Here is a 26,718-nt window from a genome sequence, read left to right on the forward strand (position 1 = left end):
TTTGGAAGCTCCGGGTAAATTGTTTACGCACATCGAGAAAAGCAGGGGCCCTAAAATTGATCCTTGTGGAACACCACAGGAAACCTCTATTATATCCCATTCGATAAAACTACTACTTGGTGTGTCAAGTAAGATTGCACGGCGAAAGTAAAAAGCATAAAGCTTGTGGAAAATTACCTACAATGAAGCCTCTTGCCAGGGCAAGTCATAAAAGTAGTACTTGCTGGAGGTGCGTATGAAGACTCTTGTTCAATGGCAAATTTTAATAGTCTCCGCACTTCCTGGCAGGAGAGTATCGATTGGTTGAAAAGTAGTAAAAAGTATTTTACTGGTTTCGACTGTGAATAGTGTTTGGTTTAGGTATACGGCTGGACTGCAAACCACGAAATGATTTCAAAACAAACAATTGCTATATTTCCTTTGAAAAAGGCCGAAACCAACGGCCGAAACGTCGGATATATAACAAATATCGTTTTGAAATCATTTCGTGGACTGCAAAAGCCGTATACCTAAACCAAACCAGTAGTAAAAAGTATAGAAGGAAAAAAAGGGGTAAAAAACCGACACTTAAGCACGTATAATGAGCAGTTCGCTCACTCTACAGAAATACTGTAAAAAAAACTAAGTGCGGAATACAAAACTTGAACGATATCACAATAGATCAACATACTGGTCGTAGTGATAATGTCCACACAGAAAAAACTCTGCGACTCTAAACTCTTTAATCGACAAACGTTTTAGTCGACTCTTAGTCCAAAAGTTTCGCTAACTCTACCAGAATTTTTTAACCAAGACTCTAACATAAAACAGCTGGCTTTTAAACTAATCGAGGCTGGCCAATTTCGATAGTTTATGAAATTATATCATGTATCCTAATTCTTCAGAAAAGATGTTTATTTTCAAATGATGTCTTTTTACAAGGTAACAATGCTGCTTTAAACATCTAACATAAACAAAAGTGTTTGATCCCCGCTACCTCGGATTTGCTAGCTCGTACATCTATAAAAGATTTTCCTAGAGCCTCAGCCTTCGTCTTGAACGTCGACACGTAAATCATGTCGCCGATGATCTACCGTCGTCGTCGTCGTCGTCGTCGCGTCGTGGCTCGAAGGAAATCCACCTCGCAACATGCCGTCCGTCCATGAATAAATGTATGACAATGCGATTACAACGCTCACAAAATATATCAAAACAAGCTTGATCCACCTTTCTACAGAGGAAATAAAGATGGGAAAAACATCATCATTCCGTAGTTCTTCCTCACTCGAAGCAAGGACTGCTGGCGAGGAACGATAAAGCCATTCGATATTTTTCCCTGTATGACAGACGTTGCTGCCGCCACCGCCGCCGTCGTCACAATTCACCGACTTTATCGTTCGTATAATCAATAAAAATTATGAATGTCACAAGTGCTCTTTACTGTCATCGTCACTATTTTTCCTCGCAAACCAGCTAGCGCTAGCTAGCTAGCTAGTAAAGAAGGGGTTCCAACGAACGAACCAACGACGATGACGACAAAGACGACGACGGTGGCGGTGTTGTCTCTGCCGCTGGCAGAGCAGCCAGAAGATTCGGCAGCAGAAGGCGGAACGATAAATCATATCCTGCATGTCTTGGGAAATATCCCCGCAGGACAGTTAGCCTTTCTTCCCGGGCCGGGCCAGTCCGGGTGTGTAGTGCCGCTGTTGTAGAGCCGGAGGGTAGAATACGATTTTATTTCCGTCGCAGAGATAAATATGACGGCTCGCATTATATCTGCCGCCGCTCAAGGTTGGGATGAAGCGCCGCACCGCGTCGACCGCATAGGAATCGACTCGAATGAGCGAACAAATGAAAGGGGTGAGGCCTCTAGTTGCTCATTATCTTTTTACGGTTCTCGTCGTGCTCGCTGTGTGCCTTGGGGGCCCCGAGATTGGCCCGCTTTTTAATGTAACCGAAGTCGAAGCAACAGCAGTGCTTTCATCCACCCTTGGGCGGTCAATATTTAAAGTTAGTGCAGGATTTTTAAAGAGGGTTTCGCTAATCAGAAAATGTTTTCTCTTGTCTCTTTTTCAGATTGAATCTGTGCAATACTCGTGACAGAAAGGAAAGACGGAAGATTCAGTGAACTGAATTGAACGGCGAACTTAGTCTAGTGGAAGAAAGTGCAATATCTATACGATTTTTACTGATATCACCAAATAAGTTAAGCAAAGTGTTATTCAACCGAAGCATACTCGTAAGTGTTACTCAATAGTGCTAGTTAAGAAAAAAACAAAATGATCGACAACAGTTACTCGTACGTCACGCGGGACAACCTGCGCTACACAGACCTTAACGACGGCCGGTCGTACGCTCAAATGAGTACCCTCTCGTCACCACCGTCGATGGGAAACCGGCTCGGGGAGTACGATCCAACGGCATCACATCTGACGAATCATCGTCCGTACGAACCGGCTCCACAGACGGCCTTCGAACGGTACGACACCAGTTATCCACCGCAGCGAAGTAATCTGTACTCTTCGTACGGTTACTCGCAGTCCATCATCGACGAAGAGCAAAAATATCTCGCAGCGGAACCACCGGCACCGCCGGATGTTCAAACGGCACAGCATCATCTAGGTTTGACGGCCGGACCCACTGACCGTCATCATCCGATGATGAAAGTTGAAATGGACGAAACCAGCGGACCGATCTATCCACGACCGATGTACCATTACGATCCAACGTGCGGAACGATGCCACCGGGCTTTTCGGCGATCAATCTAAGCGTTAAGGAAGCGAGTCCTCCAATCCCGTACAAAACCAGCGGAACACCCTCTCCGAACCCGGGCAGTCGAAAACCTGACGATCATCGTACAAACAAAATCTCTTCGACAAGTCCAGAACCGGGAACGAGTCCGCATCAACGAAGTAGCCCGCAAGCATCACTGGATCTCAGTTCCAACAATAGGTAATTTTCCCCTTCTCCCACTATCATGTGTGTTTCCAGCACTTACACTTCCCCCCTTGTTTCTATCTAGCGGTGGAACGAGTCCTCACTTCGCCCGCAACACCACGAACGGAGCAACGAATGGAAGTAGCACCGCTGGCACCACCACTGCTGCGGCAACGAACAATAATAACAATAACAACAATACGAACAACAACAACAACAATAACGCAGTGTATACGAATGACGTGCCGGAATCGCGTACCACCTCGTCGGAAGTGGTAGGCCAAACGGAGTTTACCACTTCAGGCGAGCAGCGCCCGCTGGGAATCGGTTTCGCCCGACCCCAGCCACCGTCCGCTTCCTACAGTCGCGAATCCACGCCGGACAGTGGCGGTTCGTACTATGCCGACACGTACCGCGACACCAGTGGTGAGTGCCCATCCGTCAGCGGACCGGCAGACCGAGGAGGCCAGACCTTCTTCTCGAGCGAGAATCTTTCTCCGTACTCTGCAGGCTACAGTCCGCACGCCAGCTACGGAATGGTCGTACAGCCGGACTACGCCAACGGTTATCCGGGCTACGGGCCCCCCAATGCCTACCAGTACAGCGGACCGTACGCCAGCTCGCTCGGCACCGGCGTCTACCCGCCGTCGGTTCCGTCCGGCTATCCGCCGAGCAGCAGCGCCAGCTTCGTGACGCCACCGGCCCTCGGGCAGCACATCTCGCCGCACGATAATCTGCTGAAGGCGGGGTAAGTGTATAACTGTTCTAATTTGATGTCTCTATGTTTTTATATTTGGATGAGAGGTGTCATTTGAGCGTATCCTTTTTATGTCCAATTATTCATCAGTTTCATCAATCCTAGTCTTCTTTTACAAGTTTTAAACTGGCACGATGAAATATTTTTTGAAATGGTAGTTCTTCTACAATTGATGAAGGGACGGTAGAAGAAAGTAATGAAAATTTTAGAGTGAAGGAGAAACACAACACCCGCAAGGGCATGTGGCTAACACGCTAACGGACGAACAACATCACGTGCAGTGCCTTGTAAGTCGCAAGTGCCTGTACAGTTTCGTCGTCCCGTGAGTAAAAACGAGTGAGATTAAAACTTCTCAATTCGGCGGTTCGATTACGATAGATCGAGGAAGAAGCACAATTTGTGTCTATAAATAACCCAACCCAATTTGTGTCAAATGGTGGAGTTTGAAAATGCGTCGCGCCCTTGATAAGGGGGTTGTGCAGTTTCCTTTTGTCCAGCGCCTCTATGGTTCAAAGGTACATTAGTACCAGCGACCCACATGTGGCCTTGTCTTTTTCTTCTTCCACTATTATTGAAATTCCGTACGCATGAGATTTTTTGCTGCTATGATTTTATCAACATAGGTCATAAATGTACAGGGGTTAGACAAAATGATCTGGACAGACAAAATTTTGATGAAATTCAAACGGCTATACCTTTTACAAAATTGAACATTTTTAGATGAAACGAATTGCAATCGACGGGAAAATTTCCTTAGTTTTTCTAAAATATTTCAAAATTTGCAATAGTCAGCGGACACCGGAGATATTCCGGGTTGTCTGGGGGTATGTCAAAACTGATTTTTTATCGCCTGTATCTTTTTCTGTCGTAGAAATTTATAAATTTTCATATTTTATCCCAAAACTAGATTCCACTTTCAAATAACGGAAATCCAACGAGAAACAACCGAGATATGGCCATTTTAGTGAAATCAGTTCTGGGAATGTTGCCAGTTATGTCTTACCTTTATGACCATTTTAAAACATGACCAAAACCATTCCAATATGGATGTCAAACTTCAAAAATTTACGAGGGTTGAAAACCCTGAAGTTTAACACCCATATTGACATGATTTCGAATATTCCCTGAAACGACCACTTCCGCCGGGGATCCTAGAACCTGCTGCAGGGTTGCCATGGCACGCTGCTGACCTGGAAATGCTTCCAGTGTCAATGGCTCATAAAACTTCAACGTTTGATGCTCATATTGACATGCTTTGCGTCATGTCCTAAACTGGCCAGAGCAATAGATGTTACTAGTAGTGATTTTACAAAAATGGCCGTAACTTGGCTGTTTTTCGTCGGATTTCCGTTCTTTTTCGACCAATCGACTGGAAATGAAATCTAGTTTTGTAATAAAATATGAATATGAATAAATTTCCATGACAGAAAAAGATATAAGTGAAGAAAAAAATCAGTTTTTGACATACCCTCAGATAACCCGGAATATCTCCGTTGTCCGCTGACTATTGTGAATCTTGAAATATTTTAGAAAAACTGTAAAGATTTCCCCGTCGAATGCAATTGATTTCATCTAAAAATGTTCAATTTTATGGAAGTTAAGGCCGTTTGAATTTCATCCAAATTTTGCCTGTTCCGAACATTTTGTCTAACCCCTGTACTCTAAATTACAGTAAAGCAACACCGTTAAATAACAGCAAGAAAAGTAAAGATCCCACGTTGCTGCCCTGACGATCTGCAGATTTATTGGTAAACGTCGACGAAACACTGCATCCGTGTTTTTTTAGCCGGCTGTTTAATGCATTAAGTTGAGGAAATCTTCACAAAAGTATTAAAAAGCCGTCATTAAATAATATTAACATGTTTCCTGTTTTCGTCCATCTTGGTTTTTGTGTTTCATTGAATAGACGTGTCTTTCTTTCGCTCTATGAGTCACTTGTTACGTTCTCGTTTTCCTGCCCATTGGAAAATTCGTTGCCGTCGCCTGCTTTGCCTTTTTTTGCAACACGCCAACAAGCAAGCCAAGGATCGAGATCGAATCGATATCCCCCACTTACAGCGGTTCTCGAAGAAAAATAATTTGTTCCAAATTATCGTCAAGAGGGAATTCTGCGTTCCGCTATAATCAATATAGAAAAATGCTGTTCAAATATTACGAACATAGATTATTCCGTCCGCCATTATGGCGCGTAAAAAGCTAGATTGGGTTGTGCAATGACAGGTAGGGCTCGCACCCACATTCTGTCGGTTGGTACCCGAATGTTTTACTCATTAAACTACTGCCGCCCGTTATGTCGGATAGCCTAATATTTAGTTTTGTTTTATTCTTCCAATTCTATCATTCCCATGATACGCACCACACGCTCCTCTGCGATGATATTATTTTTGTATGACTGCTCTAGATAGATTGTTATCTACTCAATCAATCAGATCTTTTTCATGTGCGAACTGCGATCGGTGTCTTTGATCTTTCGCCCGGGTGTTTGCTGTATAACCTGCACTTCATTTCTTTTTGCTATAAGCTGCTGTGCTTTAGTGTATTGGGGTTTACCCTTCCTTTAAGGTTCTAACACGAATCGCCGATTTTGGGGTCAGTCCCGGCGTAGTGGTTAGCATTCACGCCTCTCACGCCGAGGACCCGGGTTCAAATCCCAACCCCGCAGATGTCACCGAATGACCCAAGCTGGTTAAAGTACCTATAATAAAAAAAATCGCCGATTTCTGAAATTTCAAATGCGATTTTTATGCTCTAAACAACAGATATGTTCACGAAAATTTATCATTGTGTTCTGACAGACGCAAAGAACACAAAACAAATTTTTCGTGAACATATCTTTTGTTTAGAGCATAAAAATCGCATTTGAAATTCCAGAAATCAGCGATTCGTGTTCAAACCTTAAAGCTTTCTCTCTTTTATCCATTCGTTCCTCGCTGTCAGTATTATCCCATATTATAACCGTTCCTGGCGAGGACTCATTTTGCATTCCTCTCACCAGTCACTTAACTATAAGATGGACTTTTGCGTTGTCGAAGAGGCTTTATCGGGTAATATGGAATTCAGCATGAATGCAGGGTAACTGAATGGCCTGAGAATAAACCCCCGTTAAAGTCACTTAACATTAAATGACCTGATTCATATTCTGCTAAGATTCGAACCCACGACCACTCGCTTGTCAAACAGGCTCGGTAATCTTGTGGCTACGGAGCCCCCCTCGGTCAGTGCGATCCAAACAAGCAGTGCGTTGCCGATAGTCGCTCCGGCAAGTCTCGTGATTAAACTACCACCGGCTGTGTTTTTTCTTTTTATTTACTCGTATATTACTTTGTACGCGGACATGACGTAAACAGTTTTGGAACGGCAGAAACTGTCTGATGCGAAAAATGATTAATTGAATCAACTGGAAAATTTGGATAAAAACCAAAAATATATTGGGTTACGCAATGGTAGAGGAGGGTTTCCGGAGCGACTGTCGGTAACGCACTGTTTGTTTCTATCGCACATAACAGTCTATCTTCTCGGTGATAGAAATAAAGAGCAGTCAAACAAAAATAATATCGTTGTATAGGAGTGTGCGATGCGTACACGGGAATAATAGAATTGGGAGAATAAAACAAAACTAGGTATTAGGTGACAGTAGTTTAGTGAACAAAACATTTGGGTACCAATAGAAAGAGTAGAGATTGGGAAGCTATCAATAACTACTGATAGTTATCAGTAAGCAATAATATAACTAAGAATCAGTAAGATTTCGCTATTATTGATGTTTACTGATAGTTATGTCGTACCGTTAGAAAAATCAGTTAAATTAAACTCTTCGCGAATTCCCCAGTTGTCTCACAAGTCGTAAATCACTTTCGACTTGGCCAAACCGTGTTCCTGGTGAAGTTGTTGAAGAGAACTGTTTTCATCGCACTGTCGTCCGGCATCCTTACGATGTGCCCGGCTCACCGGTGCCCGTCGCGAGGTTCCTGGCTATGATAGCAAAGTCATCTGCAAAGCTTAGGAGTTGTAATGCCTCTCATTTCGATGAACGCCGCCTCAAGAACCATGTAATGTTGAACAGCATGCTGTATGAGCCGTCACCTTGTTTCAACCGACGGCGCGTCTCAATGGGACTTGAGTGTCCCCGAGACATGCGAAACGGATCACTCGTTCCAATGCACCTATGATCAGTCGCGTCACCGATTTCGTGCATTATGTGCCATAACTGTTCTCGATCAACTGTATCGTATGCTGCTTCGAAATCAATAAAGATGTGATCCGTGGACACGATGTACTCTCGACATTTCTGCAAGATCAGTCGAATGGTGAAAATCTGGTCCGTAGTTGGGCGAGCCCTCATGAAGCCGGCCTGATAAATTATAATGTAAATTTATAATGTATAACGCAGTTATAAAATTACAATTTCCCTGTTTTTGCTTCAATGCCGTGATGGAATAAATTACTGATAATTACTGACGATTTTTAATGATAGTTTCCATTCTTACGAAAGAGCGTGAGTGCGAGCCCCACCTGCCTTTTCACAACCCAATATATTTTTGGTCTACATCGAAATTTTCCAGTTCATTCAATTAATCGTTCTTCGCATCAGACAGTTCCTTACGTTCCGAAATACAACAATGGGACCAATCAATAGTAGTCCGTTATCTGTTCCAAACCAGGCAGACCCTGGGACGCAGATTTCGACCAGGGTCTCCAAATTGTGGGTCCTCTCTATTCTGAATATCTTTCTAGTGAACCTGGCCATCAATGCAGTTCCAAATGCCTTCGAGAAACTGTCATCTGATCACAACTGTGGTGCTCAGCTAGCAGCTTATGAACAGCCTGGATTCTGTGTCAACATATTTATGAGCACCACAATATGAATATTGATAGACAAGACACAACACACAACACGGATCACTCTTACACAACTTCAAAGTGCACTGAATAGCACAGTCAACATCGAGCAAAAACTTGAACTGGAAATGTTTGAAGATTTGCTATTTCCCTTCAAGAAGGAAGACAGATAAAGTCATCCTAGGCCTTAACCAGGAAAAGATTCTTCTGTTGCCAAGAGCTCTATCGCTCCATCAACTTGCTCCCAATCTGCTTAAAGGATCAATCCAAAGCCAAGTTTTTTCTTCGCCGATAAGAATGGTATCTTCCTGGAGGAACAGTTTGGGTACCGTAAAGGAAGGTCTTGTTCCGGTTGGAGACGTGAGAATTCGGTTCGCCGACTCCATCATCCAGCGGTCCGATAAGGTTTTACCTCAAACTTAAGATAGACAGACAGCTGATCTTAAAAATTATCAACAAATGTAACATACTCTTTCGATTTATGTAGGGTTTATTTCTAATTCCCGTCGTAGTAAGTAAAGCCATTCTAATTTTCATCATTTGTTGGATGGATTTAATGAATACTCCAAAAGTTCTTGTGCTGATTTGACTAAAACACACTTACCTTCCGATCCGTGAACATTGAAATCACTGAAAAGCGATTACGAAAACACATTATTGAAATTACGCAACTGACTTTATTTCTTAAATTCGTCGTACCATTTTAAAATCCGTCCATCACAATTTTTCCTCGCCCGAACTAAAAATCACAACAATGTTTACGAAGCTAACGTGCATGTATTTGTGTAGGGCGGCATGACAAATGTTATTCTGCAAAATTTCTGCAGGTCAGGCAAGTTTTCCTGGCTGTAGAATAACGACAATGCCTTGCGTGAGTTATTTTCATTTATGAATGACGGAAATTAAAACGGTTAGTCGACATTTTCTTCTTCGTCGCACGAAAAAACGTAGGAAATTTGGCTGGTAGAACTTCTTTAATGATAAAAAGCATTTAAATAGATCTCAGCTCACTTTGATTGATCGCGTATGATAGACAACAAACTAAAATGTTGGGGAATAACTATTTTTGCATTGTGTGTCATAAAAATGCTGATATTTTTAATAATTTGTGTTGGATAGGACGGGAATAGGCAATTATGACGAAGCAGCAACATACCCTAAGTGAAACAAGGTGCTAAGCTGACCTTAGAACATAGTGAGATTTTATTTCAGAGTTTATTTTTCATGTTTAAAAATCAATTTTCTACAACTCATGCTAAGATATCATTTTGAAGCAAACAGCAGTTTCCGAGATACGATTTTTCAAACATACTACCTAATAAAATAAATACGCCCTTTAAAAAGTTATTCTTGAGCCCAAAAGGTGCCAAATTCTGTGGAAGGTGCATATTAATAACGTAGGTAACGTTTAGAATAAATAGTTCAAGTTTTGTCATTTACCTCTTTCACATAAAACTATTAAAATTGGAAAATTACAGAAATGTGTTTTGCGACGTTTATTTAAGTGAAATTTCAAAATTTAGCCGAATTTAATACAATTTGGAACCAAATATGACTGCAGAAATGCTACCATAACTTTTTTATGAATGTGTTAGATCTCAATGATTGTGAAAAAATAGCTTAGTATCTTGTTTCACTTACTTTAACATTTCTAACAAAAATAACTGGAGAGCCATGAATTGCAAACAATTGTTTGGTAGAATCAAAAGATGCTTTCGCAAAGTTGACATGACGGTCGTACAACGGACCTGTTCCGACATCAAACGTAAGCTTCGCCGAGCAGCCGATTACGGACCGTTTTCAAATGTACACTAATTTTTTTCTCAACAATGGACACTGTATGTTTAACTTCGGTAACTCAGATCTTCTTCAAGTATTTTTGTCTTTTTTGACAGCTTGAGCAAAAAATTCCAAAATTCTAGTTGTCACCCGTTAGTACAACAGCCAAGTGCCATTCCGATTCTAACAACTCACCTTCTTTCTTTATTTATCTTTACAGTCTCACCGGTTACCAGCGTCTCGAGCGACCACAGTTCCCCTCGCAATCACAGGAACTGAAATGTCCAACCCCGGGCTGCGACGGATCCGGCCACGCAACCGGTAACTACAGCTCCCACCGGAGCCTCTCCGGTTGCCCTCGTGCATCGAAACCTAAGAGCAAGCCCCGCGACGGACAGGAATCCGAACCACTCAGGTAAGGTCACTTCACAGTGTCGATCCTTTTCTCATATCGAACACCAAAAAAAATCGTTTTTTTCTACCTTCTCATTTATTCTTTTTCCTTCTTCTTCTTCTATCTCTCCCCCGCAAACCACTCACACTCGCTGGCGCCTTCTTCACCAAAGCAGATGTCCGATCCCAGGCTGCGATGGATCCGGTCACTCGACGGGCAAATTCCTGTCCCACCGAAGGTAGGCACCGCTGCCGTTGTTGCCGCGGCACACGCCAACGCAGCCACGCACACCGACAAGCTTCTGTCCCGAACTGACCCAATGCTCTTCTATCTTCAACAGTGCGTCCGGCTGTCCGATTGCGTTCCGCAACAAGATGCATATCCTGGAGAATGGTGGCACGATCGAGCAGGCGAAGGCAGCGATGGCACAGGCCGCGGCTGGCAAGTTCGAACCGTTCACCTGTCCGACGCCCGGTTGCGACGGCAACGGGCACGTAGACGGTACCTTCAGTACCCACCGATCGGCCGCCAGCTGCCCGACGGCACAGCAAGGAGGGGGTCAGCAGGCCAGCAAGAAAGCTCGCTACAGTGACGAGGTGCTGATGAACTCGTCGGCGACGGCCAAATCGTTCAACGGTAAGCTGATCGAAGATTGACTCTAGTAGTAGTAGCCCTCTTCTGTGTCTGTGTGTGTGTCCTAAAGCTCCGCCTCTCTCTTGATTCAACAGACCTGGCCACGGGTTACAATCCGACGAAGAACGGACTGCTCGGCACTAGCGGCGGCTCGGCCATCGTAACGGGATCGTCTCTGGGCGGCGTTCTTGGCGGCTCAGCGTCGGATGATCTTCGTTCCAAAAACGATCACTCCTCGGTCGTAATGAGCGGCAGCGGTGGTCCAGGCAGTGGTGTGGTGGTTGGCGGAGGCGGAGGACCAGGGGGAGGCGGAGTGCCACCACAGTCGCAGCAATCGAACGTTATCACCGGAACAGGACAGCAGGGAACTGGCGGCGGCGGCGGCGGTGGTGAGGACATTTTAACCTTGGACGAGGAGATCACCGAGCTTAAGCGGGAGAATGCCCGAGTCGAGCTGCAGATGCTGCGGCTCAAGTCCAACATCAACGCGATGGAGTCCCAGCTGAACAATAACGAGCCGAAGCTTCTCGAGATTGGGACGCGGGGGATCACATGAAATTTCCTGACCTGTTAGAGCTTTTTAGTTTCCGCATGAACGAGAGAGTGCTAGAGTGCTTGTGATCGACGTGAGTGAGTAAGTAAGTGACGTGAGTGCATGTAAGTGTGAGACACTGAGGAAGTGTTGTGAAGTCCTACTGTATACTAAAAACGTGGAAAGTGAATACAGAAGCAGTTTTGTGGAAGAATCTAGAGTGGTTAGAGAAAAGAAACGGTAGAATTGAAATTGCTATAACGATTATCTAACACACAGCAACACCCACACAAACAATGAAAAGAAGTAAACCTAGTCGAAATGTGCTATACGACTCATTTTAATTATTATCGATTGAATTTAACGTACTAAACAAAAAGAAAAACCAGTCAAAACGCATGACAAAATAAAATGCACAATGAGTGTGCAGAAAATGTAATCTATTATTTTTTGAATCGTGCTCTGACGAAACGAAAACGAGGAATATGCAAAAAAAAACCCGGTGGTGAAATGTGAAAAAATTATTATTACAAAAAAATCAAGCAGCAAGTAGTCAGCTCAGAAGAAGAACACCCCACACTCTCTGACATATTAGCAAAATTGTATAAAGTCATTATTGTATGTAACCCAGTTATGAATTTTAAAAATAATAAAAATTACATATTTGTGATAATAATAGTTCTGCTTGTGCGTTTGAGATTTTCTTTTTTCGCGGAGAGAAATGATCCATTCGAAAAGTACCGTCGGAAAATTGTTCCCCATCAGGTAGGTGAACTGGACAAAAAGTTTTCAAACTATAAAATAGTTATAAACATGACTGCCAGCCAAGGATTGCAAGAGACTGAAAAGGCCGACTCTGTATCAACTTGTCTTGAACTCACTTGATTTTTTGAAAGCAGGAAAATACAATTTAACGTCCTTAACCAGTGCGGATTTGACAGCTATTTAGAAATGATGCAGTTTAAGTTGAGTTTTTGGACTGACAAAAGTCAAATTTCACAACATTACGTTATACCTGCTGATGACAAGCTTATTATTGTGTAAGTTTATTTCAGTTGACAATACGAGCTGACGTGCTTAAACGATTTTCCAGGTAAGGATTGAACGAAATTTAAAAAATGTAATAAACAAAAATGGTTTCATACTGTTTCCTTGCGGCACGGTTCAGTATAGTCCGCCATTAAAATGAAACGTTATATTAGTGAGATATGACGAATAGCACATTTGCTCTTGAAATTTAGAATCGTGATAGTGCAACCAAAAAGTATAACTTCATGATTTTTGATGAAAACTCTGTCGCTAACTCGTTCAACTTATAACTTTGCTTTGTCGCTCAACTAATGTTGAACATTCAATTTTCCTGAACAAACCTTGCCGAAGAAGATGAACAAAATCGCCGAATTTGGCAAATGAAAATAAAATGATCTGGTAAAAACCTGGCAATCATTTAGTGCGAGGAAGAGGCATCAGTTTTAGACAAACATCTTGCTCGCCAAAGAGAATTGAAATTTTAATTAAAATGAGGTATGGTCATGACAAAAACTTGGCACACTACCTAAACCTCTGTAGGATTTTGGGCTATCTCTGTTTGTCTGGCACGCAGTCAAAAATCTAGTTCAAATTGAAATATATCTGGCACAATGGTACCCGTGGTCATATGTTGATCCACGTTGGCTCTTGCAAATAATATTTAATCTATTTTTTTTTTCATTTTGACTACTTAAAGTTGGCTTTGCCTTCAATTTTCAGAAAGATGGTTTACAATTCGTTTTTCTTAAAAAATTTAAAGAAGATTAGTCACAGCCTAATACTTGCTAAACTTGCGTTTTTCCATATTTTTTGTACTTATTCCCAACAAACTTTGAGTTTGTTGGGCAACCCCTACCCAGAGCCGTAGCGTGATATTGTGGTGCCCTTGGCAAAGACCCAACTAAGCACTCCTGCCTTTCTTAAATCAGTGTTCCTTCCAAGTTTATTACTTTTGATAAACCAACAACCAGATTCTAAACTTGCACTAAACTTCGGACCGCATTTTTGATCAGATTTTGTTACAAAATTGGGAATTTAAATTTAAACTGCATTCTGGACTAGATTTTGGTCCACATTTTTCATCGAATTTTGGACCAAATTTTGAGTTTAGATCAAATTTTAAACTAGATTCTGGAAATGGACCACGCTACAAAGCAGATATGAAACCACATTTTTGGTCAGTTTTTTTCGGCCCCAGGTGACGGTCATTTTTAAAACAACAACTATCATCAACTTTCGTTTCAGATTTTGGATTAAATTTTGAATCACATTTTTATCTGCTTTGGACCACATTTGAAACCAAATTTTCTACCATATTCTGGACCTGCACCAGATTGTGGACCTTGCCACGATTCTGGATTGTATTTTTTTTCTCAGATTTTGAATCAAATCTTAATCCAGATTCTGGATCTGGACCAACATACAAATCATATTTGGGGCAGCATATTGGATCCGATTTTAAACTACCAACCAGATTTTGGATCAGGGTTTGAATCAGATTCTGGACCTAGACCGTATTTTGGACCTAGATTAGATTGCGAACTGTATTTTTTATCAAATTTTGTTCCAAATTTTGCAGATTAATTTAGGGACAGATTTGAACTAGATTCTGGACTCCACTTTTTTATTCGATTTTGACCATATTTTGGAGCTGTACCAGATGTTGATCTTCCATTAGATTCTGGGCCAGATTTCAGATCAGATTTTGAATAATATTTTGGACCAAATTTTTTGTCAGATTTTGTTTCAGATTAAAGCATATTTTGAACCACATTTTTAATCAGATTTTGGACCAAACATTGAACTACATTCTGGACAAAACCAGTTTTTGGACCTGGACCAAATGCTAGACCTGAGCCACATTTTGGCCAACAGCAGATTTTGGATCAAATTTTGAAACCGATTCTGGAACAGAACCAGGTTATAAAGCCGATTTTGGACCACATTTTTTATCGGTTTGTTTGGGCCCCAGTTTCTTGATCTATTTTTAAACCACTAACTTTTGTCTCAGATTTTGAGACATATTTAGGTTAGATTCTGGACCAATTTTTGAGCCACATTTTGGGTCTGATTTTTGACCACATTTTTGATCAAATTTTGGACCTTGCTCTGATTCTGGGCCACATTTTTATCAGATTTTAGACCAAATTTGAGTCCAAATTCTGGGACTGAACCAAAGTATAAACCAAATTTTTGATCAGATTTTAAACCACCAACCAGATTTTGGATCAGAGTTTGAACCAGATTCTGGACCTAAACCGTGTTTTGAACCTGGATTAGATTGTGAGCCCCCTTTTTATCAAATTTGGTAACAGATTTGAACTACATTTTCGATTAGATTTTGGCCAGATTTTCAATAATATTTTGGACCAAATTTTTTTATCAGATTTTTTTCCAGATTAAAACATGTTTTGGGCCACATTTTTAATCAGATTTTGGACCAAATATTGGACTACATTCTGGACAAAACCAGTTTCTGGACCTGGATCAAATGCTAGACCTGAGCCACATTTTGGCCCACAGCAGATTTTGGATCAAATTTTGAAACAGATTCTGGAACAGGACCAGGTTATAAAGCCAATGTTGGACCACATTTTTTTATTGGTTTGTTTGGGCCCCAGCAAAGCATCTTGATCGATTTTTAAACCACCCACTTTTGTTTCAGATTTTGGAACATATTTAGGTTAGATTCTGGACCAAATTTTGAGCCACATTTTAGGTCCGATTTTTGACCAGATTTTGGACCACATTTTTGATCAAATTTTGGACCAAATTTGAGTCCAGATTCTGGAACTGAACCAGAGTATATAAACCAAATTTTTGATCAGATTTTAAACCACCAACCAGATTTTAGATCCGGGTTTGAACCAGATTCTGGACCTAGACTGTGTTTTGGACCTGGATTAGATTGTGAGCTTCCTTTTTTATCAAATTTGGCAACAGATTGGAACTACATTTTTGATTAGATTTTGGTCATATTTTGGACCTGAACCAGATGTTGATCCTCCATTAGGATCTTGGCCAGATTTCAGACTAGATTTTGAATAATATTTTGGACCAAATTTTTTATCATATTTTGTTCCAGATTAAAACATATTATGGACCAAATTTTTAATCAGATTTTGGACCAGATATTGAACTAAACCAGATTTTGGACCTGGGCCGAACTCTAAACTTGAGCTGAGGCATATTTTGGTCCACAGCAGGTTTTGGATTAAATTTTGAAACCGATTCTGGAACAGGACCAGATTATAAAGCCGATTTTGGACCACATTTTGTATCAGATTGTTTGGGCCCCAGTGTTTTGACCAGTTTTTAAACAAACAACTATTATCAACTTTTGTTTCAGATTTAGACTAGATCCTGGATCAACTTTTGGGCCACGTTTTGGGTACGACTTTTGACTAGATTTTGGACCACATTTTTTATCAAATTACGTTGCTCTGATTCTGGACCACATTTTCAATCAAATTTGGGCCCCAGTCTCTTGTTCGATTTTTAAACCACCAACTATTATCAACTTTTGTTTCAGATTTTGTTACATATTTAGGTTATATTCTGGACCAAATTTTGACACATATTGGGTCCGATTTTTGATCAAATTTCGGACCTTGCTCTGATTCTGGGCCACAATTTTATCAGATTTTAGACCAAATATGAGTCCAGATTCTGGAACTGAACCAGAGTACAAACCAAATTTTTGATCAGATTTTAAACCACCAACCAGATTTTGGATCAGAGTTTGAACCAGATTCTGGACCTAGACTGTGTTTTTGACCTGGATTAGATTGAGCTTCCTTTTTTATCAAATTTGGCAACAGATTTGTACTACATTTTTAATTAGATTTTGGTCATATTTTGGACCAGACTATGGACCTGAACCAGATGTTGATCTTCCATTAGGATCTTGGCCAGATTTCAGACCAGATTTTGAATAATTCAATTTTTTTTTATCAGATTTTGTTTCAGATTAAAACAAATTTTGAACCACATTTTTAATCAGATTTTGGACCAGATATTGGACTAAACCAGATTTTGGACCTAGACCAAACTCTAAACCTGAGCTGAGGCACATTTTTTGTCCAGAGCAGATTTTGGATCAAATTTTGAAACCGATTCTGGAACATGACCAGATTATTAAGCCGATTTTGGACCACATTTTGTATCAGTTTGTTTGGGCCCCAGCAGCCGCTTGACCAGTTTTTAAACAAACAACTATTATTAACTTTTGTTTCAGATTTTGGGACAGATTTAGACTAGATTCTGTATCAACTTTTGAGCCACATTTTGGGTACGATTTTTGACTAGATTTTGGACCACATTTATCAAAGTTTGGACGCAAGGTTTAAACAAAGACGATCTAGGTCCAGAATCTGGCCGAAACCCTGATCCCAAATCTGGTTGGTGGTTCAAAATCTGATCAAAATTGTGGCCTAAAAATGTAGTTTATACTCTGGTTTAGTTTCAGAATCTGGACTCAAATGTGATTCAAAATGTGAATCAGAGCAGGTCTGACCAGGATTTGGGATTTGGGATAACTTAAAATAAACAGATTTCATTTTTACATGAATTTTAAAAGATATTTCATAGATGTATGAAGTTGATTTTTGAGCAAGAATCAGAGCAACTCTGATTCACATTTTGAATCACATTTGAGTCCAGATTCTGGAACTAAACCAGATTATAAACTACATTTTTGGGTCACATTTTTTATCAGATTTTAAACCACCAACCAGATTTTGGATCATGGTTTGAACCAGATTCTGGACCTAGATCGTGTTTTGGACCTGGATTAGATTGCGAACTACTTTTGTTTTCAAATTTGATAACTAGAAAACTTGAACTAGATTTTTGATTAGATTTTGGCCATATTTTGGACTGGACCTGAGCCAGATGTTTAACCTCCATCAGATTCTGAGCCAGTTTTTGCCTTTCTACTATATAAATATATAGTATAAAGGTATAGAAATCGCTTGGAAAACCGGAAATGGAAAGAAGGTCCTGCGGGCCGAATGTTATATACCATTCGACTCAGTTTCGAAAACTGAGCATTTTCTGTGTGTGTGTGTGTGTGTGTGTGTGTGTGTGTGTGTGTGTGTGTGTGTGTGTGTGTGTGTGTGTGTGTGTGTGTGTGTGTGTGTGTGTGTGTGTGTGTGTGTGTGTGTGTGTGTGTGTGTGTGTGTGTGTGTGTGTGTGTGTGTGTGTGTGTGTATGTGTGTATGTGTGTGTGTGTGTATGTGACGCTTTTAATCTCACTCACTTTTCTCGGAGATGGCTGGACCGATTTTAATGTTCTTAGTGTCAAATGAAAGGTCTAGGTGTCCCATTGGTCGCTATTGAATTTCATACTGATCGGACTTTTAGTTCAAAAGTTATGTATAAAAATACGAAAAATATGGGACTTCATTATCTCATAGGTCTCTTAACCGATTTGAACAAAATTGATTGCATATGAAAGAGGAGCCTTGCAAACCCTTAACTTCCAAATTTCATGACGATTGGACTTGTAGTTTGAAAATTACATAAAGAAATGTGAAAAAATAGTATTTAAAACATATTTATGTAACATATAAGCATTAATTTAATGAAAAACATCACACATTTTATGATTATTTGAAAATTACTGCTGAGATCTATCAAACGAAACCAAGTTATTTAAAATCGGACGGTTCATTCAAAAGTTATTCAAACTTTAACACTTAAGCACCGTATATTAAACCGTTAAAACGTGTGAAATCAAAACATATCAATCAAATGTTGATTGCATTCAATGTATGAGATGTGTGTGATGTATGTATATATATATATATATGTATGTATGTATGTATGTATGTATGCATGTATGTATGTATGTATGTGTGTATGTATGTATGTATGTATGTGATGACAATTTGCAATTTTAAAATTTGCAATGAAATTCAAGAAAAGTGAGAAACATGTCAATTGTCTGAAGTTTTTGAAGCCTCTTAGTGGAATACGAACTCTGAAATTAAAGAAAAGAAAAAACTTTTACCGACTAAATTCCACTATTTAATATTTATTCGCGACAGATACGTATACGCTTTGAAATAAGACACTGATGAAGCCTGCACGTCGTAGGTGAACTACGTATCTGTTGCAAATAAATATTAAATAGTGGGATTCAATCGAAAAGTTTTTTCTTTTCTTTGATTTCAGATTTCAATTGTCATTTTCTTCACTTGCTGTTACTCACAATTGTACAAGAAAAGCAAAAAGCGAAGAAAAGCAGTTTATTTAAGCATGTAGGTATAGGGGTGTATAGAATCAAAAATACTAGTGAGTTGATTTTTCCAAATAAATTCGTACAAATTTCAAACAAATTCTGCACATCAATAGATGCTCTTTTCAATCAATAGATACTAGAGCTTAGAAATGTTATATGAAAAATAGGAAGTAAACGTTGCACGGTAGAAATTTTGTAAGATTTGTTTTCGTTAGTGATATTTTAAAGGACAGATGTCTTATATCATGTATCATGTTTTAATAAATAAATCAAAAAAAGACAAGCACTGGGAATCATATCGATCGTATTTCCCATTCTCAAGCATGTTTATGGCGCAGCTTTGGCACTATTTTTCGACCTCATCTTGTTTTCCTAACCTTCTAACATTGTAAAAACGATGCGATCAAGCTAATGACTATCTTTTCATGAAAGTACATTCAAAAGAAGCTTAAGTTTTGATTTTCATGCAAAAATAATTATCTGAAGGAGCGCTAGCTAAGAAATAGTTCCATTTCTCGTTTTCATATCTAATGCTCTATTCAGTAATTTTTTTAATTCAGATATATTGCAAAATTGAAGCCAAGCAAACCAATAGTAAAATTTTGAGATCAATCATTTTGTTGTTGATATCCTTTTTCATCAAAAGCGAAATATAATAATGATTTTTCTGAACTCTTGTTTTTCAAAGATGCTAACTTTTGAACGCATGGTATTAATATGAAAATATCAAAAAATCTGCTATGAACACATATTTCATATTGTCAATTCAAAACAAGTTTCGTATGTGGCTCTGAAGCCCGAAAGTTAAGGCCGACCGATTATAAAACTAAATAAGGTGTTCATCAAGTAACATAAATGACGCTTACATGTATTTACGCACCCAAGGAAAGAAAATATAATTCTACACAATACGTTGTGAACTTTACTGGCAAATAAGGATTTTGAGGAATACGGAACGGATATTTAAAAATATAGTCTAATATAACATCTATACATCTACAATTAAGTTCCTGAGAAATTAAATAATGATTATTGTGGCAGTAGAAAGGCTAGGTCACGCCGCTAGGTGGATTAATTCGGGTTTTGAATATTATTTTGGGGGATTAGATTTTGAACCACATACTGGACCAAGAACAGGTTTTTGGCCTGGACTACTGTATTACCTGACTCACTGCGAATATGCGTATTATTGAAATAAAACGTCACCATGCGTTTTATTCGTTTATAACGCATATGCAGCTAATATCGATAACAAACGATTTTTTATAAGTTGTGCTTTTGTTATTGCATTTAAATTGTAAAAAGTTGCATAAATAACAATCCAGTTTCACAATACAATTATTGCGTACTACTAGCACTTGCAATATAACGTTTAAGTACGTTATTTTTAGTGATCAAAATTAACGATATTTTCGATACAAGGGCGATATTTGTCGAAACCTTTCGAACCAACACGATCCCGCGAATACAACGCATATTCGCAGTGAGTCAGGTAACACAGTAGGTTATGGACCACATTCTTTATCAAATTTTGGACCTGGAGCAGATTTTGGATCAGATTTTGAACTAGATTCTGGAATCGTGAATCACATTTTTTATTAAATTTTGTTCCATATTTTGGACCACATGTTTTTCACAAGGATCCAGTCATTTTTTTGTCAGAAGGTTTTACCACTGCGACCATTATTTTGATCTATTGTGGTATCACTTCCAGAGCCATAGTTGACATTGAGGCGACCCTGACGAAGGCCCGATCGCTTCTTAAATTAGTGTTCCATCGTAGTTTATTATTTTTATCAATTAAAGTGTCATATATGGTTCGTACACCTTCGTCATTACTAGCGGCAGCCCAAGACCGAGAAATGTGGAGACGTCTCCTGAATTCGGCATGGATTTGTTAAGCGGATTGTCGCTGAAAAAATAAAGTAAAAGCAATTGTAATACGAACATTCCTTCCGCTGATCTATTTCCAGCTTGGGATCTCCACGTCCAGGGAGTTCTGTTTTTGGAGCTTTCTGCACACGCCAACCAATGACATGGATTGACTGAAACTTTTTGGAGCGTCTTAGTAATATATGAAACCTGGAATTAAATAAAAAGAAAACTTATCCAATTTAATTCTACTATGTATATTTATTCTTGACAGATACGTATTTCGCCTACGACTTCCATTCTTTCGTCTGAAGACCCTTTGTCACGTAATTCACGGATTGAAAGAACATGCCCATCGATAAATTTGACAACCTTACTTCTGTCAGGTAGGATGTAAACTACAGCAAGCGAAAACTGCATTCCTTTGACGATAGCAGAACAGAAACAAAGACGAGACAATTTCCAAGTCTTAAATTGATGGTGAATATAACCAAACACAAATTTTTTGGTTTAATAAAGAGGATGGAGTACAGTACGACAATTTCCTCCGGCTTCCTGCTGCTAGCGCTGCTGTGGTCGACGGATTTAAATTGCTGAACTCGAAACAAGCTAATTGCTTCGACGCCTTGGGACGGTGGAGGCAATTAACGCCCGACAGAGGATAGGGTTACAAATCAATGCGTCGAAAACCAAATCTATGGTAGGAAGAGGCTCCGAGAAAATAACGTTTGCCTCCCACGGACAGTGACTATTGACGGCGATGAACTGGAAGTTGTTGATGAGTTTGTGCATTTGGGAGCTCTGGCCACCGCCAACAATAATACGAGAAAGGAGATCAAACGACGCATTCAAGTTGGAAATCGAGCCTATTTTTCCCTTCGCAAGAGGCTTCGATCAAGGAACATACGCCGCCGCACAAAGCTGACGATGTAAAAAACGCTAATCAGACCGGTAATCCTCTACGGACTTGAGACAGTAACTTTGCTTACGGAAGACATACGTACACTTGCCGTATTTGAACGAAAGGTGTTGCGGCACTGCTTGGAGAGATTCCCATCGTACACCTGGCGATGACTATGGGGATGGGTGGGACGGCCACGTCGCAAGGATACCGGAAGACACTGCGGTGAAACCCGTTCTCTTTAAGAACCCCACCGGCACCAGGAATAGGGGGACCCAACGTGCACGATGGCTCGGCCAGGTTGAAGCCGACTTGCGTGTGTCGAGAAGCGCAACAAATTGGTGATAAGTAGCCCAGGACCGAGTTCAACGGAGATAAATTCTTGATACGGCAAGAGCCATCCCGGAACTCGGCTTAATAAGTAAGCAAGATAAGCATTTTAAAAATTTTGTTTTTCCTGAAACAATAAACTGTGTTCTGTGTATAGAATGATTTTCAACTTCATATATCTATGTAAGATCGTTTAAAATTGATGTAAGAATGAAGTCTGTTTATTTTAAGTAGTAGTTAGTAGTTTTGAGCAATAGATTTGAACTAATAAATTCGAGTTATTTGTGTTTATTATAGGAGGATACAAATCAGATTCATCCAGTTGAAAGCATGTGACCGTAACGTAATAATGAAAGACCCCATTCAAGGTCAAGACTAAAAATTACGACGTTGGTCTATTCCATAGGAACGAAGTCTTTCCCTGAAAATCGCAGCTAACACGCTGACAGACGAACAGCGTCACGCGCAGTACCTTGTAAGTCGCAAGGGCCTGCATAGTATTGTCGTTCCGCCAGTAAAAACAAGTTAGATTAAACTTCTCGGTCGGTGGTTTCTACACCAGACGGAGGAAAAGGTAAATTGTGTCTAAGAATAACTCAACCTCAAAATAACTCAACTCAGCTTAATAAGGGGCTTGTGGAGTCTCTCTTTTGTCCAGCACCTCTGTGGTTCAAAGGATCATATATATCATATATGTCCTACAATCTACAATCCTCTGGATGATCCGAATCCGATTGACGAAGATGATCTATTTCCAGAGATATAATCAAAAGAACATAGGAAGGTTTGATTGGGGCAAACCAACCACTCGTTGAAAAATCCAACGAGAAAAGCTAAATTTCCTGCACTAAAAAATAATTCGCAAATATTTACAGTATTATTTACAGCCTGTGCTCCTTTTTCAACTACCTTAAAGCTTGAATAGGTAATTTCAATTGACACCAGCACAGATTTCTGATTTGTTAGGTAAAGAAAAAACCTCTCGGTAGTCTTCAATTTCAGTTGACACCAACATAGATTTCTAATTTGTTAGGTAAAGAAAAAACCTCTCGTTAGTCTTAGGTAAGCCATTCTTATTGCTGTATAAAAGCGGATAACATTCGTTGAAAACAACAACAATTTCATTATTTGATATTAAAAGTTGATAAGGCAGACTAAAAACATAACCAGCTAAAAATGGCCAGCAATTCCATTAAACTGCAATCCTCGGACGGCGAGATTTTCGATACAACCGTTGACATCGTCAAATGTTCCGGAACGTTGAAACCCGTGATCGAAGCCCTAGGTCTGAACTTTACGAAGGAGCAATTCGTTCCGCTACCGAACGTAAATGCAGCAACACTTCGGAAGGTACTGGAGTGGGCCACCTACCACAAGGACGATGATCCGGCACCGATTGAAGACGCGGATGAAAACAGGGAGAAATGGTCGGACGTTATCTGCCAGTGGGATCAGCTTTTTCTGCGCGTCGATAAGATTACACTGTACGAGTTGACTATGACCGCCAACGATCTGGATATCAAGGCTCTGCTGGACACTTGTTGTCAAACGATGGCGAATATGCTCAGGGGTAAAACATCGGAGGAAATGCGGCAGACGTTCAACATTAAAAATGATTTGACGCCGGAAGAGGAGGAACAAATTCGCCGGGAGAATGAGTGGTGTGAAGAGATGTGAAGTGATAGTTTTGTATGGCCAATGAATTTCGTATAAATAAAGATGGCTTTATTCGAAAGATAATTCTTTTTATTTAAATACTAGCTGACCCGACAAACTTCGTTTGCCGAACGATTCGTCCGGTATCGTTTAGTAGTAGATGTGATCCAATGATTCCTCCAAACCGTAAAGCGCACTAAACAGCGGCTGTCGGGTGACATTCTGTACTGAATTAATGTACAACTTGTACATCACACCCTCCCCCTTTTCGGTGAATACTGTAATGAAATTAAGTAATTCAAAAGAAATGTTTCTAACAGGCTGGTCCGGTTTCAATCCCATACACCAATATATATGCTTAAATTTTCGTTACGCCAATTTTAGTTCATACACATAGGAACAAAACAAAACAAAACTTACTTGATTACTAACGCCACTTGGTGAAAAATTATCAAACTTGCGATATACGAGGTAAAGTTAACGTTCCACAGACGTTGTACAAAATACGACAGCGTGAGTGACTTTTTTGTGATTTTTTTATTGCTGCCCGATTGCAAGTTACAGCAAGTGGGGAAAATGACAATTGAAATGTTTCACCACAAAAAATAAAATTAAAATATTATTTCAATAATCAGTAGTTATCGAAGCTGATTTTTGATCTTTATGTCGTCATTGATATCTATCAAAATTGACTTTTTCCATTTCTTTCTGATTACTACAACTATTTATTTTTTGATAACCAAAACTTATAAGTTGTAGTCATCTACAGCCACTAAACTATCTTACAGCTCATTAGTTTTAGTTTTTTTTCTGCACTCAACACCTAAGCAGTTGCGTTGCAGTTTGACAGTGGCAGTTCGACATCAATCATCCAAGGAAGGCAAAACCATTTGAAACTCAATTACTCCACAGTGCTCGGCTGTTCGTTAGCCAGCCCGTACGAACGGTGTAACTCTAGTTGTAGATACTTTCCGCCCATTGCAATTGCATTATAAGCACTTATGAAACAGGAACGAACGGTGCGCGGTGGTGAAAAAACCAAAATAAAATACCGTCCATTGTCTATACGGCAAGAAAAACAGTTCGGAAAATTCTCCAAATGAATGCTGGATAATTAATTTTTTATGTAAAAACCCGTTCTAGTGTCTGATGCTGCTGCTGCAGCAGCAGCAGCTCGCATGGACGCAAGCAGGTAAGTAATAAGGTGGATGCACAAGCAAAACGATGTGGAAAATCAAGCGGAAAAAAGTGAGTGGAAAGTTATGCGAATCAGTCGGTTCGTTGTGCTGAGTAAAAAGCAACCCAGCGAGGTTCGAAAGAAGAAAAAAACGGAACAAAAAGCACAACCAGCACTACTACTGATGGAAGCAAGGACAAGGACGAAACCGACGACGATGACGACGGATGCGGCGATTCCAGGCGCACGGAAATTGCTCGCGCGTTTTTTCCTTCATCTACTATGTATGGTGTTCTTCGGATCCTGCTTGGATGGCTCGCAGGCAGAAATTGTAAAATGGCGAACGAAAATAAATTGAAATATTTCATTTGCAGATACGCTAAATGCATTTAACATTCTTCGTCGTTTTTTAGCTGTTTTCTCTTTGCCTGCCACCAAACCAACCAACCGAACCGAACCGTTCGTTGGTTGTTTGCTCGAATCAAACTGCCCAGGTCTTATCTTCAGCAGCCATTCCTCAAATGTTTCGTTGGGTCCACACTCGCGATTGCGAAGGAAAGCGCTTTCAAAGGCGATCGGATGATGAGATGGGGTGGGTGGGTGGAAGCTTTCCCGTGCTTCCCGTGGGTTGGACCGAGTGGGAAAGCTTTCCGTCCGGTGTGTGCCAAGTCGTGTGAAGAAGCGGGAGAGGGCGAGCCCCGGGTGGGCAACCATTCGATTCCCAGAAGGCTCACACCAATACACTTTCACACACACGGAGCTGCATCATTCTTTGGACCATAAGCACCGGCAGCGGAACAGAAAGAGAGCACGAGTTGTTGGTCCACCATTCGGGGATTTTTTCCCACTCTCACTCTCTCTCTCGCTCTGTTTCTCCTATTCCAACAGCAGCAGAGGTCCCACTCTTACCCAGCAAAGCAACAGCAGTCCCGCCCGACAGAAGACGAAGAAGAAACGTGATTTTTTTCTTCTTCCGCTCTTGACTTGGCGCTTTCGAGTTTCCCAGCAGCAGCAGCCCCAACGCATCCTTCCCCCCCGGTTTCGTTTTTCATCTTCAACAAACATCCGTCATGTTCCGTTGGTTCGTTTCTTCGCCAATGTGTGTGCGTGTCCTTCGCGTGTGGGTGGAGGGCGTTTCTCAGTCGCTTCCAACTGGCTAAACTTTGAAGCATGCCCACTGTGGAATACAGCCAACCAGCCAACGGTTCGAGCCAGAGCCCGTACACCGGCACTGACGAGTATACACAGCTCGATATTATAGGTGGGTAGTATGCAGTTGGCGCTAAGCGAGTTGGAGTAAAAGCCGGGGGATGGGGGATGAAAGAACAGGATGTCGAACACTCGGAGGAACCAGGAGAGAAGCAAATTAATAATGCATAAGCTCGGGCTCGTTGGGGCTGCCGCAGCTGGTGCAGCTGTGGCGACTACCAGAAGCCTTACGTGATGAATGGGCGATGCTGCGATGAGGTAGAAGAAGCAAAAAAAAAGCTCGCCAATCGTACGAGCTTCGAATAACGATATGGAAGGAAAGTGCTGTTTTTTTTGTGCTCAGGCAGGAGAATTCGTGCGACATGATGATGGTGCTGCTACTGCTGTTGAATTTGTTGTTAAAATATTGAACTGATACCGGAATAGTTCAAAGACGGAATTATTTTTCC

General features: G+C 40.6%; 2 protein-coding genes across 2 annotated transcripts; both read left to right on the top strand.

Moving 5' to 3' along the window:
* Positions 1–2,258: 2,258 nt before the first annotated feature.
* Positions 2,259–11,875, top strand: LOC128732719 (trithorax group protein osa-like). The gene is made up of 6 exons (XM_053826039.1): positions 2,259–2,932; positions 3,003–3,665; positions 10,513–10,707; positions 10,859–10,924; positions 11,027–11,322; positions 11,415–11,875. Exons 1-6 carry the CDS (start codon positions 2,259–2,261, stop codon positions 11,873–11,875), a joined length of 2,355 nt encoding a protein of 784 aa, XP_053682014.1.
* An 11,528-nt stretch (positions 11,876–23,403) lies between these two features.
* Positions 23,404–23,904, top strand: LOC128732369 (S-phase kinase-associated protein 1-like). Its single transcript, XM_053825618.1, has one exon. The coding sequence runs from the start codon at positions 23,404–23,406 to the stop codon at positions 23,902–23,904; it is 501 nt and encodes a 166-aa protein (XP_053681593.1).
* The last annotated feature ends 2,814 nt before the right edge of the window (positions 23,905–26,718 follow it).

Source organism: Sabethes cyaneus, chromosome 1 (assembly GCF_943734655.1).
Source record: "Sabethes cyaneus chromosome 1, idSabCyanKW18_F2, whole genome shotgun sequence".
Taxonomy (NCBI): Eukaryota; Metazoa; Arthropoda; class Insecta; order Diptera; family Culicidae; genus Sabethes; species Sabethes cyaneus.